Source organism: Aulostomus chinensis, chromosome 12 (assembly GCF_037954235.1).
Source record: "Aulostomus chinensis isolate RoL2024-O1b breed Wild chromosome 12, RoL_Achi_v1.0, whole genome shotgun sequence".
Lineage (NCBI taxonomy): Eukaryota > Metazoa > Chordata > Actinopteri > Syngnathiformes > Aulostomidae > Aulostomus > Aulostomus chinensis.
The window spans coordinates 12,860,311-12,874,985 of record NC_141331.1 but is presented as its reverse complement, the minus strand read 5'-3'; the positions used below and the strand labels follow the sequence as shown (position 1 = coordinate 12,874,985).

Below are 14,675 nucleotides of genomic sequence, written 5' to 3'. Positions count from 1 at the left end.
GCTTTTACAGTTGGCTGTTGGGTTCTCGAAGCACATTTGCAGACATCAGTCGAGGGTACACTGGAGCTTCTACATACGTATGTCAGTTTCCGTTGATGATGGAGGCAGATGAGTGCATACTCACACTGATACTTCAGATGATTCAGGACAACAATTTTTTTTTGTTGTTGTTGCTTGGTACAGAGAATTGTTCCTCACTGTTTCCTCTACAATAAATCAGAACAATCTCAAAGGTTGCGTCCATCGCACTAAAGCAGAACTGCTACAGTCAACAGGAAGTCAGCAGTGGCAGAACACATCTTGTGAATCTCAGTATCCGTTGTCTACTTCACTATTTATATACATGCAGGCAGATAGAAGGTACTGGTGTCTGTATTGGCAAACCTAAGTACGTTAAAAGTACGTTATAACTAACATTACTCAGTGAGATATAATGACGTCTCATCCCCACAAAGTTTTCATTTCCTCAGGTATGACTCTTACTGATTATGAGCGGAAATAAAAAAAAAAACATCTTATGTTGTCACTTCAGAAACATAGATTTGGAATTTTTTCTTTTACTCCACACCAGTCAAAATTCCCCTTCATCTTGTTACTTTCACACATGTTGTGATTGTTGAGAAGTGAAAGACATAGTCATACATGTGAATGAGGTGCCCAATGACTATACTAAGATGAAAAATGTGCGGAGTCGAAACTCCGAACGGTAAACTTTTCAGATATATTTGTACGTTAAAAGCAAGTAAAAGTGATATTTGCTTATGAGATGATGTTTAACATTGTGGCATAGTATTAAGCTATGATTTCTGAAGTCATAAACTTTTGAACACTTTGAAATCAATTGGACCAAAAAAAAAAAAAAACTTTAGAAAAAAAACACTGTCCTGTATCAGACGTAAATGTACTGAAGTGGAAAGTTCAACTTCTCTATTTCAACTGTATCAGGATGAAGTAATCAGGTGTAACAGTGACAAAAACAAGTAGCAATATTCATCACTGGTTATCATGATAAGCAAGTAGTTTCTATGATGTTATCATCTGAAACTCAATCTCAAACAGGCAGGTGTTGCTATTTTGGAGGAGACTGAAAATCACAAGCCATGGATTGGCACATGAACGTGCGGTCTGTTTTCTCTCTCTCTCTCTCTCTCTCTCTCTCTCTCTCTCTCTCTCTCTCTCTCTTCCTTGGCAACGTAATACTTTCGAGCCCTATTTCGTCAGTACTATGAGAATATCAGTACCTCCATCTCCAACTGACATTCACATACCCGTTGCGTGTCTAGATTCTCTCTCATTTGCCTCCTTGTTCAGAGAGGTGAGTGTTCAGCTGACTTTTATTGAAGTTTGTCAGAAGTATTATCTTTATAGGCAATACTGTTTCATTTATAGCCTTGCTATTGTCTTGAGATGGATTCGAATATGGTGTGTCCGTAGCCTTTGTTAGTGTTTCACCAAATAAATGTTAATGACGGAACATTTATAAAAACGTGTTTTTATGGATATCATTTGCATTCGTCTTTTTAACAAAATGACAGAATGACAACATCTGACTTGCACCCGTGGCACAACAACAGTGGGTTACAGCATGTGACCCTAAAATAGAGAACTTCACTCTTGTAATTAGTTTGCGAAAGTGTCCACGTAAAAAATATAAATGATTCAATAGAAATGGCACATACTTCTCTAGAAATGTTCAGGTCCATTTGTCAATGGGGATGATAATAATAACACATGTGCCTGTCTTAATAAGTCACCAAATTAAACCGATGACATAATAACCCCAAATATTTAGAATTACTATTTTTGGACATTGCTCTCCATTATGTTTTTCTAATAATTCACCAAATTACTAAAAAGGGCAATAATTATGCTCCCTGTCCCTGCTGTTGTAATAAGGGTGCGCTTTCTATCACATTAAAAAAAAATCAGACATTTACACAGGCTCAGTGTGAGGCTGTGGATCTGATTTGTGGTTACAGACTTTACTAAATTACACATTAGAAAGAGCATCAGCATCTCACATGGCTTGAAGTGTTGACTGTCATGGTGGGATTACGGCTTGAAGTGTTGACAGTGTCATGGTGGGATTATTTTCTTTTAGTCTGGGGTCTTATTAAGCGTTTGTCAGCGTCGTCTTTGGTTTACAGTTAAGAAACCCTAAATGGTGAACTGACACGCTGTCTGTGCCACCTGAAATAACAGTTGAGACGCTCCACCACACATCAAGCACACACTCTTCCTGTGTGAACTCCACCCAGCGCGTGTGCTCTTGCAAACAAAACCACAGAGAAATTTATTATGTTACGCTTTAGAGATCAGTCGTTATTGCGCATATGAAAAGTGAAAGAATTGCATCACTGTGACTAATTCCTTCACTAAAATACTGTAACTGATATCCATGCATGATAATACTTTCCAAGCCTCACTGCAGCCTTTGCTACACCACTGCATGTAGGTTAGGAGTGGCCACTCCCACCCTGTCGTGATGTCGAATTCCAGCAGTTTCAAACTGGACAACGCCACCCTGTCCGTGCTTCAGAGTGTCAGCACCAGCATCACCATCTCTATCATCTACAGTATCGTTACTATCATTAACCTGGTGGGAAATGGCATTTCCATGTGGCTCCTCCTCTTCCATACTTCTCCAAAGACTCCCTCCATCATCTTCATGATTAACCTCACCCTCACTGACTTGGCCCTCGGCACCGCCTTGCCCTTCCAGATTGCCTACCAGCTCAAGGGCTACCACTGGGATCTGGGGCCTAGTATGTGCAGGTAATCTACAGGGCATTGAGAGGGGGGATCTTCACGGAATAGTTTTCACTTGTTCACTCTGTTGTGAGAGTTAGTTAGCCAGTGGCTGGTTAGCTTAACATACAGACTGGGGGAAACAGAATCAATCCACTGCAACTGCCAGAGAACTTATCTGGAATCCAGCCCTTCTCTTAAAACCACAAACTGTCACTACAGCCCAGACAGAACCAAAGTAGCACGCTCTTACGGTTTCCTGTCTTGAAGTTTAGCAAACCAGGGGCTGGCTGTAAGTTCAGATTCATCAAAGCGGTATCAGATCTTTACATCTAAGTGTTTCCCTATTTTATCTCTTTTCCCACACAGGTTCCTGACCATGGTCTTCTACACCAATATGTACTGCTCCATCCTGACCATGATGGCCATTAGTATTGACCGCTACCTGGGCATAGTCAGGCCCATGCTGTTCAGAGAGACCAGAGAGAAGAAGTCCATCGCCATTATCAGCTGTCTGCTCATGTGGGCTGTGGTGTTGAGTGTTTTGTACCCGCTGATGACCACAGACTTGACCTTTGATATTCCTGAACTGGGGATTACCACATGCTTTGACATGCTGAAAAAAGACATGCTCCCATCTCTAGCAGCCTGGGCAGCCTTCCTCCTCAGCATGGTGTTCATCCTCTTCCTCTTCCCATTCTGCGTCACAACATTCTGCTATATCAGTGTCATCCGTAAACTTGCCCAAGATTCCAAGACAGCACAGAAAGATAGAGCAACACGTCTGGCTGTCATTGTTCTGCTGGTCTTCATCCTCTGTTTTGCTCCCAACAACATCCTCCTCCTCACTCACAGTGTGTTGAGACTCTTCTTTAAGAAATCTGTCTATATGGCCTATAAGTTATCTCTCTGTTTTACCTGTGTGAATAGCTGCCTTGATCCCTTCATATACTACCTTGCTTCCAGAGACTTCAGGCAAAAGCTGAGACAGATGCTCAATCTCCATAGCCTGAGTAGTCGGTTCTCGATAAGCATAGAACATAAAGAGAGCTCACACTCTGTACATTTTGAAGGCCATGAGGGGGAACATAGTAAGGTGTGTTTGATGCTATAGAACAGTGCCACAGCAATGCCCAAACTCTTTCCCTTCATAAAAAAGAAAACAGCATAAACAGTGACTGATTTTATGTGTGTGTGTGTGTACATATATATACATATATATATACATATATACATATATATATACACATATATATACACATATATATATACATATACATATATATATATGTGTATATATATATATATATATATATATATATATATATATATATATATATATATATATATATATATATATTGTTGGCCTGATTATTTTTTTATTTTCTATTTATGTATCTCAGCTTGGCAGACTCAAAACTTATGGTAGTCCCATTCTGGGCAGCTGTGGTGTAGAGACATAAACTTGTTCATAAGAACTGTTTGAAAGAACAAAAGTGGAAGTGAGAGAGAGAGAGAGAGAGAGAGAGAGAGAGTGTGTTGGGGATTGCCCTGTGTTGGGGACAGCATGTGGCTAAGCGCCCGCGCGTGTGTGTGCGTGCGTGTGTGTGTGTGTGTGTGTGTGTGTGTGTGTGTGTGTGTGTGTGTTCTTATAACAGTGGTTTGAATCATATTTTTAAATCATTTTTAAGTCATTTTTTTTAAGAGAACAATTGAATCTGTTTTCTGACTTTCCCACGTGTTTTTTTTAAATGAAGCTTGTCTTATGTGAATTAAATATCTGTCACAAGTGTCCTGTTATTTTTTACAAAATATGAAGTATTCAAAAGTGTAGATACAATGGAATAAAATGTTGTATAAGCTTTCTTTGTCTGGATTTAAGCTATTACCACTCCTACTACTACTACTACTACTACTACTACTACTACTACTACTACTATTACGAATAATAATAATATTATCAGTGGTACTACTAATGCTACTACTAGCAGCAGTATTAGGAGTAGTAGCGATATATGTGTAATAATAATAGTAGATGTAGGCCCAGTAATATAAGTATATATTTTAGTTGTATTGTTTACACAACGTTCTACTTCAAACATGTTTGACATGTGGATCCGCCCATTGGTTAAACGTCATCACGTATGCGCCACCGGGTTGGTGACGTAACAAGCGTAGCAGGCGTAGGGTACTCGCTCACAGTTCCTTGACTTGTACAGGTAAGCGGAGAGCCGAATTTATAACTTCTAATGATAAAATTGTCTGTTTGGGTATTACTATGTGTGAGGTATTTAACTGACCTCGTTACAGTAGCATTACGTTCACATGTTACCTCAGTAGCTTATTCTTAAAACGCTTAATCAACCAAAGTATCGTTAGCTTGTAAGATAGCATGCAGCAAAGCTGTTGAACTGTAGGTTGCGTGCTGTGCCTGCTTCATTTTAAAAAAAGTTGGCTTTATCCCACTTTCTCTTCCTTTCTACCCGTGTCTTTCTCTTTATTTAAAATACAGATTCCTGATGTGCAATTTATTTGTCAGTTAATCCCATATATGTGCGATTTCGGTCAATGCACATTTATTTATTATTCTGATTTTAGGTTCAAATCTAATCCCAAAAGCTAATCCGTTTACAGTGATTTTTAAACACAGAAAAGTTGAAAATCTTCATATTTAAGAAGGTGATCTCAGGCTTATTACTGAATGTTTTGCGTCTGTCCTTCTCAAATGACACTTTTGTAATGATAATTGACAATGTGTTAATCAACTAACCCTTTTAGTTCCATCTGGTCCTGAGTTTAATAACCATGAGTCATCATTGCTTTTTCCCTGAATCACAGAGATAAATGATACCACACATTTCATGTTTACCTCTGTTCATCACCTCAAGGGCAGTAGGAAGATAAGACCACCATGGTGCTGAACCCTGTCATTTCCAAGCTGGCTGGTAAACTGGTTGTGCTGGCAAGCGCCTCTCCCAGGAGACTGGAAATTCTTCGTAATGTGGTACGCATCCGAGTCACAGGATTTGAATCATCATCTCTATTGTGAATCGTGTAAATATTACAGTCTGTGTAAGCCTACGAGCTAGTTTCTGTTCACTGGCTGATGAATGTGCACTTATATTTGATAATGCAATTCATTTTTATTCAAAAATAATGCAGAGACTCAGTTGTACCTGGGTTCCAGCTCAGTTTAACAGGAGACCTCATTTCAGCTTAGTTGTATGTCCAACATTTGCATTTTATTAAAAATGAATAAATCAAAGCAGAAGTAATATGTAAGAGAAATAAGATGGGTAAAACCAACAAATAGGATTAAAGACAAATGATAGAGGGTGCAATTGAAGTATTCTGCAAGTGCATAAAAAGTCTGAAATTCAGGGTTGTGAATGTCAGCTGTGATATCATGATGTCAATTTGAATTGGTGATGTCTTGATTAATATAACAATTTAATCTTATTTCACTGATTTATCTTTTTATTCTTGTCCAATGAGTCAAGCTCTTCTGGATGACAGTCTACATGTTACTCATCTTTAGATAGTTTTTTTTATACTGTCACTTGCAATATGCAGATAATCCCAAATCTCTCCTAACAACATAAAAGCACTAAAATAGTACTTAGTTTTTTAAATATTTGTGATGAATATAAATAAAAATAGAAATTGTCCAAAAAAATGTTTTCAATTTTGTTAGAAAAAAAAGTGCCACGTGTGATATTGATGTCCGCAAAACTAGGGATATTATCAAATTTCTCATTTTTGCTTTGTGCTTCCTTACATGTCAGGGGTTACGATTTGAAGTGGTGCCATCTTGGTTCAAAGAAACTCTTGATAAGGGACTTTTCCAAGCACCTCACGAGTACGCGGTGGAGACAGCCAAGCAGAAGGCCCTGGAAGTGGCCAGAAGGATGCCTTTTGTAAGTTCATCGAATTATTTTACAACTGTTGGTTGTTTTTATAGAATAGATAAAAATAATGTGTATTCATTTCTTTTAGAAACACCTGAAGACCCCAGACATAGTGATCGGGGCAGACACCATTGTGGTAAGAGAAGCATTGATTGATATTACTGTCTTAACTGTACACAGCATGCTTGTTAATCGCGCTGACTGCCGTTTTTCCCGTAGACTGTCGATGGCATGATTCTTGAGAAACCAGTGGACAAGGAAGATGCTTACAGGATGCTGTCAAGGTCAGAATTATGTAGATTCTCCTTTATTACAGACATAAAATGCCTCTCTCTCTGTCTCTCTCTTCTCATGTATCTCTTCTCTCTGAATGTCTCCTTCTCCAGCCTGAGCGGGAAAGAACACAGCGTCTTCACAGGCGTCGCTATTGTTTTGTGCCACGAGAAAGAAAGTAAGTGAATCCCTACTAATATTGGACAGAGCAGCTAGTTGGATTATTTAACCCTTTGTTTTACGTGACATAATTTTCAATTCAAGGGTATAGATAAGGAAAGAATATGAGGATTTATTTTGCTGTAATACTCTTTATCCCCCTACAGATGAAGAGGTGGATTACCAGTTGATAGACTTTTATGAAGAAACAAAGGTTAAGTTTGCTGATCTGTCTGAAGATATGCTGTGGGAGTACATCAACAGTGGTGAACCCATGTAAGTGTATAGGTTTGAACTTGCAAATTCATGTAGCAGCTATTGATTCCTGTGCTCCAGTTACCTCACCAAGTATTTCATCAATGAGGTCATGCTACTGGATAAACACCACATCAGCCTGTTGCCTTTTGGACTTTGATACTCACCATTTTATTCAACCTCTCTTGTCCTGCATGACATTTGACAGTTGTGTTATATTTGCTATGCATTTGTAGAAGTGTATGGGTAGATATATTAGTGTTGTATAACTGACGTGTGTCTGTGTGTGTGTGTGTGTGTGTGTGTGTGTGTGTGTGTGTGTGTCAGGGACAAGGCTGGTGGCTATGGAATTCAGGCTCTTGGAGGGATGCTGGTGGAGTACGTCCATGGAGACTTCCTAAATGTTGTGGGTTTCCCCCTTAACCGCTTCTGCAAACAGCTGGACGTTATTTACAACTGCTGCCCTTCCTCCCTAGATCAGGAAAGTGCATCTGTCCATTTAAGCCACAACAGCAACCAGCCCAGCTCCTCATCTAGTCAAGCACACCACAGCCAAGAGAGCCAGAATAGCCCCTCAGCCAGTCCAACTCTTAAGGTTAGCTTCCGTCTCGTCCAGTTAGGACAACCTGCTTGTGTTTACCTCCTTTATTAATGAGAGGCAATGTTCCGTTACAGGTGAAACGGAAAGGTAGTGAATCAGAAGCTGTTGAGAGCTCCTGGACGCTGGTCAACAGCTCGACAACACACACAGACGACAGAGAGTCATTACCACTGACAGACAGCAGAGAGCAGTCAATGGAGCTAAACATGACGGAGAGAGAGGGCAGTGAACCCAGGAAAGAAGACTTGCTTCAACTCATTGGACTGATGGATGGATTCAAAGCCTCCAAGGTAGTTATGTAAAGTGTTTGTATACAGCATGTTAACTCCTTATTAATTCACCCAGGATCTAATGAAGCATTTCACTCAACTAAAATCGGGGTGTATTGATATAAAAAATCACTGTCAGTATGTTTGCAGTAACAAATAAAACATGGAATTGCTTGTTTTTCCCTCTTTTAATGCAGCAGTGGTTTCCTGGTCAAACTATGTCTTTTTTGGATTAAAAAGTCAGTCAGTGCTGTAGAATTTACAGAAGATTCAACATAAACAGTGTTTGAAATTGTTAAAAAAAAAAAAATGTCCATGAGCTTTGTAGCGTTCATTGAATTCTGTGTAGTAGTTAAAGATTTGGTAAGAATTGCTGGCTTATGCCAGTACCTTGACTTTGGTTCCATAACGATACTACTTTTTGAAATAGGTTACAATCTATTTAACAAAACAAAAATACTAAATTACAAGTCTGATGGTTGTTAGTGGGATTGTGAGCAGAGCAAAGCTGCCGTCACTGAGACTGAACGAAATGTTACACTGTTGAAATCTTCTTGTTGGTTGAGCTGACAGAGAATCCTCACTGCTTATACACGGGTGTGTGTGCTTTTAAAATTAACTGTTTTTGTTTCATAAAAGCAAATTGTTATGATTTGGTATTTTTTCAGCAATGCAGTACAGTATAACACACACACACACAAAGCAGAAGCTGTAGACTGCAAATAATTAATAAAACCCATACTATGATTTCATAGATCAACTAAAACAAATCTGATTTTAAAAGTGTTTCTTCAAAAATCTTCCAGGCAATGTTTACTGCATCCAAGCTGTGTGTGTTCGACCTGCTCCAGAGCCGACCCGGGCTGGATGCGGCCCAGGTGGCCCAGGAGATCCAAGCGTCTGTGAAGGGAACAGAATGCCTGCTTGAGGCTTGTGTCTCTCTGCAACTGTTGAGGAACAAAAGAAGTTAGTCAGCATAATCACTGTGTCATAGCCTCCAGAGAAGGTATCTCATACTGAAAATGAACTCCTCACTTGTTTTATGGCAATTTCTAGAAAACCAGAAGCCAGTGTACGAGAACACAGATCTGACAAAGACGTTTTTGCTGTCAGATGCTCCGTTTTCTCTGCGAGGCTACATCCGCCACTGTAACGATCGAATATGGCCTCTGTTCTCCCACTTGGAGAGCGCTGTACGGGAGGGAACCAACCAGCACGAGAAGGCCTTTGGCATGAAACCTGCTGACTTATTTCAGGTGAATGAAGCCTCAGATGCGTAAAATGTACGAAAACAAATCATCTTTAAAGTTATTTTTCAGTGCTACTGTCACTATTTTTTCTGGTCACAGGATGCTGTCTACGACGGTCAAGAGGCCAAACTGAGATTCATGAAGGCCATGCACAGCATCGCCAAAGTTACAGGAAAAGCTGTGGCCACAGCCTTTGACCTGTCCAGGTTCAAAACCGCCTGTGACCTTGGAGGTAACGAGATGCTATAAAGGTTTAAAACTGTATTCTTAAAGAGCGTAGTTCCCTCTGTCCATATTTTATGTGTTTTTTACTTTTTTTTTTGTTGCTAAAATAGCTTGCAGCTCTGGGTCTGCTCTCCTGGCATGCTACTGAGAGATGATTATCACGAGAATCCTTCATCTTTCTGTTTTCAAAGGGTGCACAGGTGCCATGGCCTACGAGTTCACTAAAGCTCACCCCGGCTTGTCGGTGACAGTCTTTGACTTGCCAGCAGTCACTGACAATGTTGAACATTTCCTTCCACCACAAACAGATAACAGGGTATCATTTGTATCAGGTCAGTTTCGTTCTGCATTGTTAGTGTTGTCACCTCTCTTTGTGCTGCTAACTCACGGCTTTGTACACCCTGACCAGGAGACTTCTTTAAAGACAAGCTACCCAAAGCCGACTTGTACATCTTGGCAAGAATCCTCCATGACTGGTCTGATGAGAAGGTGCATATCCTGCTGGGTAAAATCGCTGATTCTTGCACTCCAGGTAAATTCCCTGAAGCCATTTCAGTCTTTTCATGTATATGATTGCACAGTTTTCTGATTCATGAAAAAAAAAAAAGCCCCTGAAAGGTTTGGAGATTTCATCCCCTCAAGCCCAAAATCTGTAGAAGCTGAGAACAGCAGTGCTCCAAGATCACAACTTCATGATTGTATAATGAACCTACAGAAGAAAACAAGAGGTTTTTATCAGTGTTCTTAGTGTTTCTTCAAGATCTGGGGTTTCATTTGTAAAACGGTGCGTAGGATGCTTACTAAGTGTTTTTGCACCAAAAAGCCATGCTCCAAAAACGTATTCAGAATGGTAATTTTTCTTTATATATCACAGTCTTCCCGGAGCCATGCACATGTAAAATCTGGCTCACGTCCTGCCCTCTAAACGTCCTCAGTCAACCTGACGGATGCAGCTGACGAATGTTGTATGAATCCGTGATACGAGGTCGTGGTTTTCCTCCGGTAAATCGTGGTAACCGCTATTTTTGGCTGTACAGACAGCCGTTGATTGATCACAGCGTGCCTTCTACTGGTGCATTGATGGTATTTATGGGTTTTATGCATTGAGAGTATCTCATTTAAGTCAACACAAAGTGATGTCATCGCCTGGGGTTTAGTGAAGAAAAATTGCTTTCTTGTGATAAAGAAGCGAAGATTATCAAGATTATCCTAAGATGACATCAGTTATCTTGATGTCACAAGAAAACCAGCTTAGTGACCTAGTAATTGAATGAATTGAATGCCTTTTATTGTCATTGTACAAGTATAATGAGATTAGAGCCAGAACCATTTACAAGTAAACTTCACAAGTAAACTTGTGATCTGCCAACAGCATCTAAAACTCGATAAGCACGGCTGTTTTCAGCTTCCGTACAGTCAGCTTCTCTTCAGTTGTAGACTTTAGTGGGGCATGACTAGAGCATATTACGTTCTAGGAGTCTCACAACTCCCAACATGAATTGCTTAAATCTTGATTCCAGTTTTGTTTCTATCTTCCTGTTCTTGAGCACGATTCTTTGTTGAAGAGGGGGAATGTACAACTTAATAAAAGAATGCAAGACAATTGCAATCTACATACACATCCATTTTCACCGTGCTGCCAGGGTGTGGACTCCTACTCAGTGAGATCTTCCTGGATCAAGATCGGGCAGGCCCGAGTCGTGGGCTGCTGCAGGCCCTCAGTATGAGCGAGGGGAAGCAGAGGAGCACAGCCGAGTACAGTCTGCTTTTGAAGGGCCACAGTTTCATCACGGCAAACATCCGACACACAGACAACCTGCTGGATGCCATGCTCTGTATTAAAGTGTGACAGTTTCAGCCGTACACAAGGTCATGTGATATTTATAAAGATGGAAACTTGGCCAGAGTCACAAGCTAAGTCCTGATGAATTGAGTGAAGGAGGAGCTTTTGTGCCTCTGCACAGGGGATGGCTGTGGTATGAGACATGCTCTCAGGTTCTCCATCTGATCCTTCTTACATGAAATTTGAGGAACACACGCATGCTCATTTTGCTCAGTTCCTTTGCTGATAATGATACTTTATGATAATGACATTCAAAAGGTTAAGGGTCATCTTAACAGTGACCTTAGTATATGCAAAAATGATTTCTTGCTTTTATTGGCTCCTTCGTGTGATCTACACATTCTCTTTGCTGACTAACGTCCAGGACGGTCTCTTGTGTTGGGCCTCAGGTTGTGCCGTTCTCATAGCTGAGACCATGCTGGATGGGCTGTCCTCATACTCCACTCTGCAGTCCCTTAACATGCTGGCCCAGACTGAAGGACAGGAGAGGACAGAGAGCCAATACGCAGACTTACTGAGCAAACATGGATTTGGGAACATACGTGTGGTTCAAACATTAAACTTTCTTGATGCTCTCATTGCCATAAAGATGTAGAAAGTAACCACTGCTCTGTCATGGGGTGAAGCTGGGAGGGGGTATGAAAACACAAACAAGCGTGTCTCTGTCTGTATTTTTTCCTGCTCATCTCCATGTGTACAACTTGCAACTTACAACTTTTTGCATCCAGTCCTTGTAAATATATTTTACAATCAAATGAATGGAAGTGTTCCCTAGGTATGTGATCCTAAATAAAATGTGAAAAAAATTGTTAACATCTGAATGGCAATAAATGTCAACACACCTCCATCCTGTGAAGTCACTGCCATTGTATGGAACACATTTGTGTCACAGGATGAGCACATTAAGGTGTCGCGCAAGGTCAACAAGTTAGCGCTGATGGAGATGGCGTGCGAGGGTTTGATTCTGTGACATACAAACCAGAGTGGATGAGGAGAGTGAGAAGGTGGCAGGTAAACAAAGGGCCACTTGTATTTATTCACTTGGTTATGGAAAAAACAATGTTCAGATATTATATTGAACTGACATAAAACAAATGTACACCTTGATTTCTATTATTTGTTAGAGATACAGCCGACGTTATCAAACAGACCTGAGTTGCTCATCATGGCTGTGCTATTATCAGTTAGCCGAGAATGACCAAAGTTTACTCAAGATTATGAAAACGTCAGCAAAGCCCCTTTAAAAAAAGGCAACAACAACTTGCACTTATAGATTAACTGAGAAACAGATAAATATCTTCAACAGCAGGTGGGGGGTGGAGGTCAGTGGTGGAGCGTTTGTCCTCGGCTCAATTCTGAGTGCCCTTTAGACTGAGGAGAAAAGTTAGACGAGAGAACCTACGTTTAACTTCTTTGGTTTTTCAAACAGAACTGTTTGAGTTCAGGAATCAAAAAATCTGGACTGAGAAATTCCTTAAATATTCACTTTGAAAAGCAGCATAGGGGGCACCCAGAGTTGAACTGGGGACCTCTTGATCTGCAGTCAAATGCTCTGCCACTGAGCTATACCCCCACCTTCTGTTGAAGGATGATACTTAAACTGATCGAGCATTGAAACATGTTTCATTACTCATGTTAAAGAGATTGTTTGATCTTTCCTCATCTTGGGAACATCTCAGCAACTGTATTAGAACTGGATGTGTGGGTTTTTTTCTGTTTTTGACACAGGGATCATTTCAAAATGTCAGCAAAAAATGGAAGTCTAGTTTCCAACAACTCCAGGGAGGATCATAAGTGTTTTCTACCATGGAGGATGGGTGCTGTGGTCTCATCATGAGAAGGGCTGGCTTTTTCTTGATTAATGTATTCATTGAAACAACACATTAACAAGTGCACCTGTAAAGGGGGCACCCAGAGTTGAACTGGGGACCTCTTGATCTGCAGTCAAATGCTCTCCCACTGAGCTATACCCCCACTCCTCCTGGACCAAAGTATGAACAATTCCACAGTTAGCTAAAGTTTTCACACGTACTCTTGACAAACATCTGATTTCGTTCTTTGCGCTATCATACATTATCTGGAAGATGCCATCGTTTGTTGTTGTTGTATTCACAAAAGTCATCACTGGGGTTTGTAAAATATGCAAAAATAAGACAAAATTCTCAAGGAAAGCCTTTTTCAGCAGGTGACTGAGTCAGATTTCACACCAGCAATTAAGGAGAGTTTCCTGACAGGTAATTGGAGAGTTGTGGTTTATTCATGTACAGGACAATGGAGAATGAGCTGAGAATTTTCTTACATGTTTTAGAAAGCAGCATAGGGGGCACCCAGAGTTGAACTGGGGACCTCTTGATCTGCAGTCAAATGCTCTCCCACTGAGCTATACCCCCACTCCTCCTGGACCAAAGTATGAACAATCCCACAGTTAGCTAAAGTTTTCACAAGTACTCTTGACCTACTCAGTTACTTCATTGCACTATCATACTTTATCTGGAAGATGCCATCGTTTGTTGTTGTTGTATTAAAAACAACAACATTGTTGTTTGTAACATTCACATGGTGATGTCAGATTTCACAGCAGCAGTTGAGGAGTGTTTCCTTACAGCAACAATCAGAGGTGTGGTTTATTCATGAACATCAGGACTGAGAAAGAGCTGAGACCTTCCTTAAATTCTCACTTTGAAAAGCAGGATAGGGGGCACCCAGAGTTGAACTGGGGACCTCTTGATCTGCAGTCAAATGCTCTACCACTGAGCTATACCCCCACCTCCTGGTGAGGGTGGATATTTACTCATCCACAATTGAAACAACATTTTTTTGATTGTTGTTGAAGAGGTTGTCTGATTTTTATCCTGATCTTGGGAACATCTCAGCAACTTTATTAATACTGGTCGACTTTTAGAGAGAGACTTCCTGATTTGAATTCAGAATGTGTGGGTTATTTTCTCTTTCTTGAATAAGGGATCATTTCAAAATGTCAGCGAGAAGCGTAACAAGTCTAGTTTCCAACAACTCCAGAGAGGGATCATTAGTGTTTTCTACCATGGAGGATGGGTGCTGTGGTCTCATCATGGGAAGGGCTGGAGGGAGACGTGGGTGTTTCTTGATTCATGTATTCAATGAAACAACACATTTACAAGTGAA

The 14,675-nt window shown here is 40.4% G+C and overlaps 2 protein-coding genes and 4 non-coding genes across 9 annotated transcripts; 2 read left to right on the top strand and 4 right to left on the bottom strand.

Annotated features, from left to right (window-relative positions):
- Positions 1 to 87: 87 nt before the first annotated feature.
- On the top strand, positions 88 to 3,986 carry p2ry8 (P2Y receptor family member 8). Its single transcript, XM_086220239.1, has 3 exons — positions 88 to 1,315; positions 2,456 to 2,775; positions 3,118 to 3,986. Exons 1-3 carry the CDS (start codon positions 1,226 to 1,228, stop codon positions 3,860 to 3,862), a joined length of 1,155 nt encoding a protein of 384 aa, XP_086076365.1. The 5' UTR covers positions 88 to 1,225; the 3' UTR covers positions 3,863 to 3,986.
- An 894-nt stretch (positions 3,987 to 4,880) lies between these two features.
- On the top strand, positions 4,881 to 12,360 carry asmtl (acetylserotonin O-methyltransferase-like). 4 transcript variants are annotated; one of them, XM_086221217.1, is made up of 16 exons: positions 4,881 to 4,967; positions 5,637 to 5,752; positions 6,534 to 6,665; positions 6,745 to 6,792; positions 6,876 to 6,940; positions 7,043 to 7,107; positions 7,256 to 7,364; positions 7,671 to 7,938; positions 8,019 to 8,234; positions 9,020 to 9,179; positions 9,270 to 9,469; positions 9,563 to 9,695; positions 9,880 to 10,020; positions 10,098 to 10,220; positions 11,332 to 11,557; positions 11,921 to 12,018. In XM_086221217.1, exons 2-15 carry the CDS (start codon positions 5,660 to 5,662, stop codon positions 11,535 to 11,537), a joined length of 1,959 nt encoding a protein of 652 aa, XP_086077343.1. In that variant the 5' UTR covers positions 4,881 to 4,967; positions 5,637 to 5,659; the 3' UTR covers positions 11,538 to 11,557; positions 11,921 to 12,018. The 4 variants fall into 4 exon arrangements, with proteins under 4 accessions (XP_086077343.1, XP_086077344.1, XP_086077341.1 ...); XM_086221218.1 differs by lacking the exon at positions 11,332 to 11,557 and having other exon boundaries at positions 11,921 to 12,360; XM_086221215.1 differs by having other exon boundaries at positions 11,332 to 11,972.
- Positions 12,361 to 13,032: 672 nt separating this feature from the next.
- Positions 13,033 to 13,104, bottom strand: trnac-gca (transfer RNA cysteine (anticodon GCA)). Its single transcript has one exon. It is a non-coding gene; the product is annotated as a tRNA-Cys (tRNA).
- A 329-nt stretch (positions 13,105 to 13,433) lies between these two features.
- Positions 13,434 to 13,505, bottom strand: trnac-gca (transfer RNA cysteine (anticodon GCA)). Its single transcript has one exon. It is a non-coding gene; the product is annotated as a tRNA-Cys (tRNA).
- A 344-nt stretch (positions 13,506 to 13,849) lies between these two features.
- trnac-gca (transfer RNA cysteine (anticodon GCA)) lies at positions 13,850 to 13,921 on the bottom strand. The gene has a single exon. It is a non-coding gene; the product is annotated as a tRNA-Cys (tRNA).
- A 303-nt stretch (positions 13,922 to 14,224) lies between these two features.
- trnac-gca (transfer RNA cysteine (anticodon GCA)) lies at positions 14,225 to 14,296 on the bottom strand. Its single transcript has one exon. It is a non-coding gene; the product is annotated as a tRNA-Cys (tRNA).
- Between the last annotated feature and the right edge of the window lie 379 nt (positions 14,297 to 14,675).